The 9,318-nt window shown below is 39.0% G+C and overlaps 1 protein-coding gene and 1 long non-coding RNA gene across 2 annotated transcripts; one reads left to right on the forward strand and one right to left on the reverse strand.

The window, feature by feature from the left end:
- Positions 1-3,857: 3,857 nt before the first annotated feature.
- On the reverse strand, positions 3,858-5,388 carry LOC131681512 (uncharacterized). Its single transcript, XR_009303950.1, has 3 exons — positions 4,996-5,388; positions 4,438-4,938; positions 3,858-4,373 (listed from the first exon to the last, which is right to left on the reverse strand). It is a non-coding gene; the product is annotated as an uncharacterized LOC131681512 (long non-coding RNA).
- Positions 5,389-6,734: 1,346 nt separating this feature from the next.
- LOC131684345 (leucine-rich repeat-containing G-protein coupled receptor 5-like) lies at positions 6,735-8,405 on the forward strand. The gene is made up of 2 exons (XM_058967140.1): positions 6,735-7,009; positions 7,064-8,405. The coding sequence occupies exons 1-2, from the start codon at positions 6,942-6,944 to the stop codon at positions 8,205-8,207; spliced, it is 1,212 nt and encodes a 403-aa protein (XP_058823123.1). The 5' UTR covers positions 6,735-6,941; the 3' UTR covers positions 8,208-8,405.
- The last annotated feature ends 913 nt before the right edge of the window (positions 8,406-9,318 follow it).

The following is a 9,318-nucleotide window of genomic DNA, read 5'->3' on the forward strand; positions in this document are numbered from 1 at the left end:
TCGCACAGCTTCTGACCCTACCCTCCCCCTCGTCACACTTCGTCACGAATTTGGTTTACCCCCCTCTAATTCCAATGTCATTCATTTAAACTTCCACATTATCAAAATGAATACGATTGTTTAGTTTTGATATCCAATATGGGACGCAAATGTGAACATTATTGGTGCCCAAATAAACAAGGAATTACTGAGGGTAAATCCTTTTATAATTTTCCCAAAGATACAAAACTGTAAGTATTTCCATACCATATGGAAAGTTCAGTCACAAAATGTTCTTTGCTATCTATTTGCAGATGCAGTCAATGGGTGTCTAGTTGTGAGTCTCCAGCATTGCGAGAGATTTTCCTGTTGCATGGAGCAAATTCGCTTACGAGGAAAAAACTGTGTTCTGATCATTTCCCCCCGGATGCTTTACGAGACCTAGGAAAAAGAGGGACAGGGTCAGTAACAAAAAAAATAATTATGCGGTTGATAAGATTTGCGTTTTTTCCCATGTCAAAGCAGACTGCGCGCTGGTAGCGTTCCTCACATCCGTTCCCCGGAATGGAATAACATGATACCAATTGTTACAAATGGTAACTACGCTGATGATCCTGAAGGCATAGTGGAATTCATCGAAAGCGATGGTGATTTTCAGCAATGGCACGAAGCTACACGGGGCAGAGAATATGGTAGCAACATTGAGTATCAACAGGAACTATTGGATGAGCATACAGGAGAAGATGACGTGTAGGTGTAAAAATTGAAATTGGCTATTCCTTTTATATTCTTCATTCATTCATTACAGAGACTTGTGTGCCGCAGTAGGATCTAGTCCGTCTGAAGAATACCAAGGAGTAGAATATATTGATGACGATCACGATTCCATCAAGTGGAAAAACTCTATGATGGAACCATGTCAAATCATACCCTATGAATGCGCATCTCGTGATAACAGTTCCCCGGAAAGGAATACCGCGATGCAGCTTCATGCTAACATTAACTACGTTGATGATCCCCATGGAGTGGTGGAATTTATTGAAAGCGATGAAGACTTTTGGGAATGGCAGAAAGCTGCCCGTAAAACCAAAAACAACAGCCAACTTGATTGTCCACCTGAAACTTTTGCAGAACCTACAGAAGAAACCAACGGGTATGGAAAATTAGAATTTGCTAACTGTTTTTATAGATTTTTATATTACAGAGACTTGTGTAGTACTGATCAAAGCCACAGAGAGGCAGAGCATACTAAATTCCTTAGTAAAATGCAGCCGGATGATGTGAACGTACATATCAACAGTCCGGGGTCTCTTATGACGATACTTTCCACCTATGATCCGTCGCAGCAACAACTTTTTTCCTGTGATTTTTGTTCAAATGATGGCAAACACAATGCGGTTGAATCCGCCACGAATAACATTTGCTCTGTGCCTGATTTCTATACCCAATTCAAAATGGAACAAGCAAAGACGGCAACGATTGCAAAATGAGGTGAACAAACTTAAACGACACTTATTTGTTTCAACACAAACCAGTAAACGTCGGTTGAAATCTGCACGACAAAGGAAACTGCAGCTTGCCAAATTACAAGTTGAGCATAAGATTTTGAAAAAACATCAAACCTCGAATGAATTGTTAGGTGAACGAGCTCGAAACAATCCTGTGATATTCGATTCACTGCGCAATGCTTTGCGAAAGCCAAAAGGGCGTAGATATCAGGCACCTACTATGAGGTTCGCTGCTTCGACTTATTTAAGTGGTCCACGAACCTATCGTCACATCAAGAACTCTGGTCACCTTGTATTGCCGCACAACAATTCAGTGTATAACCATAATAAACACATCCGCATCGAGCCGGGCCTAAACGTCGCTATCATTGCAATAATGAACAAAAAAATAAAGCGAATAAAGGCAAAGAAGGACAGAACTGTTGTGATTTCATTCGATGGAATGGCCATTAAATCAGAACTTTCCTATAGCGCGAAAGCTGACAAGTTCCATGGATTTCCAGATGACGGCCTTAAACGCAGAATCGAAAAAAATGATGTGATGAAACTTGCGACCGAGGCCATAACATTTATGGTGTCTGGGATATATTCTCGGTTTAAACAGGTGCTGTATCATTATTTGCACTCAGAGCCAGTTTGGTCTACAGACTACACACAGACTAGCGAAGGGTCAAAAATGCAGCCAAACAAGCATGATGAGTTTGTGAGGTGAAATATGGCAGGAAGCCCTACAGCTTATGGGATCTTGCGTGATGCCAATATATGCATGGTTCTTGGTTTTATGGTTTTTGTCTCCGCAAGTCTGTGTAAAGAGTCTGTAGTTTGGTCTATCCACAGTCACCCTGTAATTGATGATTATCATAGGCAATAACCAAAACAACCAATGAGTTGTATTGTGCTGAGATAGTTCTCTATAACAATATCCCCGATTATGGGATTGCTGTTCTTTCCAAATATTCCCAATTGTTTCTGAGTACACTGATTACTGTATAAAGCTTATATACCACTCAAATGCCGTCTCACATGTAATTTTCAAATATTTGCTCAAAATTTCAGCCCATAGGATACCTCCTTGCTCACAATAGTCTAGGTAATGAAAAACAACTCAAAATGGTTAAGAGGAGTATCCGTGCTGTGCATAATTGTGGGTTAATTCCTCTTGTTTTAACCATGGACCAGTGTAGTACCAACATGAGAATGGTACGCCAAGCTGGTGCCACTGTTACAAGTCCATTTTTGGAATTAAATGGCTCGAAAATTGCAGTTATGTACGACACGCCTCATCTGATAAAAATACCCGGAATGCGATTTTTAAGTACAACGCTGTTTTTGATAATAAAATTGCTTCCAAAACTCACATTAAACAGTTATTTGATGTGGATGTACAGCAAGATCCTGCTTTAAGACTAGTTCCAAAACTGAAACTGAAAAACATTGAATTACCACCGTTCTCATCAATGAACGTTGCATTAGCAACGCGAACATTAAGTGAGACCTGTGCGATTGGTATGAGATATTATGTACAAAGTGGTGAACTACCAAATGAAGCACTGGACACAGCAGAGTTTGTCGAAATCCATTATAAATTGTTCGACATATTTAATTCAAAGGATAAATATACAGATTCCATTGGCAAGGTATTAGTTATCAAAAGAGATTGATTTAAAATTTTATAACTTTATAATTCATGAGTATTATTATTTTCGTTGAACCAGCCGTACCGAACTGCAATTACTGACGGAACCAATCACATGAACTTTCTTACAAAGACTATGAAAATCTTGAAATGCATGTACTATATTCCGAATTCCTGCTTCGATTTGAACGAGGTAGTTTTGATATATAAATCTGTAGAATTCAAATAAATGACGTACGTTCACTTTGGTTATGAACTTCCGTCATTTATGCGTATTCGCGCTACCATTCCTGAATACTAAACGCTTAAACGTTATTAAAATATTCATTATGCTTCTTATAGGCTAAGGAGGAATCAAACAGGCTGAAGGCTACCCAAAAACACCCACACTATTTAAGTGGCCTAATTGGTAATATCTACGCCTTGCGATGGCTGTAGACAACGTTGAAGGAGGACTACAAATGTTGCTATCTTTGTACGAATCCGCTCTGTCAAGACTGCCTGGAAATTTTTTTTTCCGAAATTAGGCGTCGTTGCGGTTTTAATGATGCTCCCAATGCGTTTCAATTCGCCAGCGCATTCAAGTATAGTATGATAGCAGCAGTTGAACAAAATTTTAATGGCAAAAATTGCCAAAATGATCAGGCAGTACCTCTTCTCAACGAAGAAGATTTGGAGAGTTTTCCAATGGCAGAACAAGACCAGTATTCAGATTATGAATTTGAAGCCTCAGGTGGTTCAAACTAAGGAAATTAATGCTTTAGTTTACGTTCTTGGAGCCGCTGTGCGAAAACTTCGTCATAGAAAGTGTCGAGAGAAATTGATAGCCCTGCAGGATGACGAGATCCTAGAAAACGAAGATTATTTGTTCACTTTATTGAAATCTTCAATTTCCGCACGTTCGGTTAACATTCCGAATAACACTTTATATGCTGTTGGTCTACAGGCCTTTTGGAGCTTCAAACTGAAGTTTCGGAAATTTCTTTTTGAAAACAGAAGAGGTGTCAAGAAACGCTTGAAGGCCTATATCGATTATAATGCTTTCGATTTTGCAGCATGCCGGTCATGCTTTGATAGACTTATTGATTATATCTTTAACACTCTAATACAAGGATTTCTAGGAAATGTTCGGATTCAGCGCAAAGTGGCTGACAGCAATAAGCGTCGACAAAAACGGAACCGGAAGGCATTCCGTATGAATTTGCCAGCTCAGTAGTGAAGTGCTGTTTCATAGTGAAATTTCGCGTGACCTATAATAAATTAATGATACACATAATCAAATTGTTACTACTAAAGCTTATTATATTCACCCACAATGCATTCTTTCCTCAACTACATTTGTTGCAATCTAATAGGGACATTCACACCTGTGAACAACTTTCTTCCAGTTTTGCATTTCACTGCATTTTGACAGGTATACCAATAGAATCTGTACCTATTCATCCGCATCTTGACTATACTTCTCATGGATTAGGAATCCTCTATATACGTGGGCAAAATCAGAACAGGGTGTATCTATCATCTGGCTTTGACGTATTTTGAAACCCGCTCGTAATGCTCATTAATCCAACTGTTCAATCCTTCATCGCATCATAGAAATTCTTAGAAGAATTTTGTGTCCGCTAGCCTCCACGGTAGACGTTTATGGTAGAAATTGATGTCAGTTCCATCACGCTTACTTTCATCTTACGAGCAATACTCGAAGGTATCGTAAACATCCTCGACGGTTGGTTTTCAAAGTTATTTCCACAATAACAAAGAAAAATGACATCCACAGCTCTTGCTAATTACGCAGTCTACTTTCCACAAAGTCACCTGAAAATTAGTTCGATTAAGTGACAACTGTTTTGGTCTTCTATAATTAAGAATTACTTAGTACCACTTTCACTGGAGATGCCGAATGCCCGGGACGAATCGATTATGTACGGGACGCAACACGTAACCCGAGCAATTTTGGAAGCATTTTACACTAGCAATCGGCGTCAACAAGCTGTCGTACACTGGAAATAACTCCGGTGCGGGCTCTGATACGATAGAGTTCATGTGCTGGTCTCTAAGGACCGATTTCTTCACCCTCGCTTAGTTTATGTAACAACGCTTCGACGGTTTAAATATAGAACACAAACATCGTTGTCAACAATAGGGAATGTTTCAATTATCTTATAATTACTGCAGCAACGGTTGAACAGTAACTGCAACTTGGTAGCAGAAGAAATCTCATTGTTTTGAAAAATTTTTTCTCTTGTTTTTGTTGTGGGTAGACTTGACAGCTTGTTGATGGTGAACAAACATGGCGAACCAGGACGATGGTGATAAACGGAACTTGACGATAGGTGTCGCTAGTGAATTTTTAACGTATTTTCATTTAAATATTTACACAACTTTTCCGAATAAAAATCTTCTAGCTTGTATGTCTGTTCTCTGTGCTTTAACTGGACCGCTTTGTAGTTGTACCTCCTCTAGTTGGACCATTGTCCAGCTAAAAAGCAACTGAACGCCAAAGTCTCATGTCAAATTTACTTTGGCAATCACTACAATATTTACGGCCAATTTCTTCACAGGATGAAAACCGGTTTTCGCTGAAAACTAGTTTTCGGGTTGCTAGTGACCAATTAGCCGAAAACTGGTTTTCAGCGAAAACCGGTTTTCATCCAAGTGAAGAAATTGGCCGTTATAGTTTTGAACAGATGCATTTACGCTGCCAACATCTCCTTTGGAGAGTTTTTGACATTTGTCAGTCGGTCCAACTAGCGAATCATATTCGTTAGTTGGACAAGGCTGTGGCCCAACCAGCTAATCACTACTGTAATACAGTTACAGATTGTCAAATACTCTATATACCTAGTCCATAGAGAACATACGTCCATCTCGAGCATTAAAGTTGTGTAAAAATTAACGATCTATTGAATGTTACATTATTGAATTTAACCTGAACTACAGTCGTGATTCGCTGGTTGGGCCACACCTCTGTCCAACTAACGAATTTAATTCGTTAGTTGGACCGACTGACAGATGTCAAAAACTCTCCAAAGGAGATGTTAGTAGTGCAATTGCATCTATTTGACATAAGATTTTGACATTCAGATGCTTTTTAGTTGAACAATGGTCCAACTAGCGGAGGTCCAACTAAAAAGCGGTCCAGTTAAAAAGTGTCCAACCAGCGAATCACAACTGTAATTACACACGGCCAATGTCTTCACTGAATGAAAACCGGTTTTCGCTGAAAACCAGTTTTCATGTTGTTTGGTTAACAGTTAGCCGACATCCAGTTTTCAGCGAAAACCGAATTAGAAAAATGCATTTCCATTTTTGCATCAACTGTCGGATAAAATCTGGGCAATTTTTACACCTTTTCGTTGTTTCTTCCAGTTTATAAACGAAGGGGCAAATTTAATTCTTCGCAACAAAATTCTCGAAAGGCGCGTTTCCAATGAAACGTACACCGAAGTTTTACTGCAGCGACATGCGTCCTCTATATGCTATAATTTTTTTCGAATTGCATCTGTGATCTGTCGCGCAGCATGTGAGCCAATATGTGCATAGATTGCACAATGGAATAGGGTAGAATATACTTTGTCGACGCATTATGACAATAAAGTAAAAAATCGAATCCCTGCTTACCTCAATCATGAATATTTCCCATTATTTTATATCACTGTTTTCTATGAATGGAACAAGGATGCTGATTGGTATCAATTTATTTCGGATTCAATTGGCCGAATAAAATTGACCTCCTTAATTGAGTTATAATAGGTAAAGCACCCTATTGTATAGCACTATGGAAAAACAGACAACGGAGTGAATTACAACAATGATTCATGCTAGTTAGATCCACTGTTTCGATATTATATATTGTGGTTTCTTTGAATACGCCTACAAAAATGAGGTAACATTATGAACTGATTAAATGAGGTAAATTCTAATACATTGCAATTTTTAGATCAACCGAAAAGCTATTGTTAATACTTCTAACCCTCTACCGGCTTTCGATATCAAGGGCAGAGTCGTATGAATGCGCGATCGAAAGATTTGGCTCAAATGGGGAGGAATATTGTGTTTTCCACAACGTACACATTTTCAAAAATACGACGGAAAGTTCATTCAGTTCACCACCGGGAATTGAGATACCGTCACGTGTGGCCTTTAAGAATTCTTCTATGGCGCATCTTCCTGCGGAGTTCCTGCAGCATTTCGGAAAGGAGTTAAAAGTCTTGAAGGTAGAACACTGCCAACTTCGTTCGATTACAGTTACAAGTAATATGCAAGCTCTATATGCCAAAGATAACTACATCAGTAAAGTAATCGTCCATCAGAGTGGGCAAAGTCCTATTCTAACCGAACTGGACCTTAGCGCAAACCGACTGGAAAGCATTCAAAATATTACCCGATGTCAGAAACTCCAGGTGCTCAATTTGAGCAGTAACGAGAAGATAGCAAAGGAAAGTGTTATTGATCTCTCGTCGTACGCTGGCTTCCAGGAATTACGAGAGCTTTACCTCGCCGATGTTGGTGCCTTTTATCTGGATAATACTAAGGGTATCGGTTTGCCGTCACTAGAATTGTTAGATTTATCCAAAAATAATCTCATCCCGTCTGATTTACGACTGGAGCATCTATACGAATTCAATGCTTTGCAGACGCTTAAATTCAACGATAATAACATGGCTCAGCTAGATTATGGTCAACTGCCAGATTTAAAGGCACTGAAAAAGGTTTACATCAACGGAAACAATTTCCCATGCTCCACATTGAAAGTCATGCTTCAGTTTTTACACGAACACAATATCGAAACACCACCTGAGCGAAACAGCAACTGCCAATCCCACCAGCAAGAAGTCGAAAACATGTGCTGTAAATATGTACCATCACCTCCTATCTATCCAAAACCAACTGAGAGACCTTCGACGGCTACCTCGACAGTTCCCAACGGCGCCGAAGACCCCCGCATCGACCAGAGACCCGCTGCTGACGGCGAGGGTGGCAATGGATTCCTTTGGGGCATTATTGCCATTGGAATTGTAGCTGTGATCGCGGCCGCAGTGGCCGGTTATTTCGTTTACCGGAAACGATCTAGAAGGCATTAGAATTTATAAATTACTCTGGTTGCGTTTTTTTTTTCTGAAAATAAGTAAAGAAGTTACTATTTATGCAAACAGTCATAATGATTTGCAGAGCGAAAGATGTAAGATCAGGCTGAATTATTAATGTTAAAAGTGAATTGAGTAAATATAAGCATGTAATGCTAATTCGCTGAGAAATAAAATGACAAAACTGGTTGAATATTTTAGCATTTTAATGTATCCGTGAAAACGTAGTGTATACATTTAGCAACGATATTGCTTTCAATTCTAACCAACTCCTATTCGATTTTCATGACGCCACCCGTGTTTTGAGCGCACACTAAAAAGCAAGGCAGTTGGTATTATGGAAGCTCTGGATCCTCCCACCACAGTCGAGCGTGAGGGGAGAAAGGGTTTTCCAAACTGTCATTCTCGATAAGTATTTTTATTCAAATTGCAACCAAACAACCGATGCTATCACCGTCGCTACATAAAGCAAGCGGATATGGGATGTCTAAAATTCCCCACCATAGTCGAGCCAGCGATCGTCAGTCGATTCCGTTCGTTGGAGTGATATAAGAATCTCACAACCCGGCTCAAAAATAACATTGATGCACGGAAAATAATTTTTCGTAAAATCGTGTATAAAGTGCCATGAATACTGGAACAATCATTTTTTTTTACCTTTCGAAAACAGGACCATAAACAAAAATCATGTGTTTTATGATTATGGTTAATTTCCCTTCAGTAATGCGTGCATAACGTTTTTTTAGAGAAAATATTTACTTTGGTTTTGTGAACTTCGGGCACGGTTTCCGCCATGCCATTACCAAATCGATTTTTTGTAATTGAACTAGTTCACAACTTTGAAGATTGTTCATAAAACCAAAGGTTGACACATGATGTTATTCATAGATTTAGTAACATTAGTTCACAAAATCGAAACATTATGGATATTTTCCTCGTGAAATGTTTCACAAAATTCGGAAAATTATTCATAAATCCATTCAATCCCCGTGAACTTCATGATTTCTAATATTTTAGTCACGATCCAATATCCGTGCTTAGTTCACAGAATCATGAAATGTTATTCATGTATTCGTGAACTGGTTCACGAATCCTAGTGAAATAGTCA

This window comes from Topomyia yanbarensis, chromosome 2 (genome assembly GCF_030247195.1).
Source record: "Topomyia yanbarensis strain Yona2022 chromosome 2, ASM3024719v1, whole genome shotgun sequence".
Taxonomy (NCBI): Eukaryota; Metazoa; Arthropoda; class Insecta; order Diptera; family Culicidae; genus Topomyia; species Topomyia yanbarensis.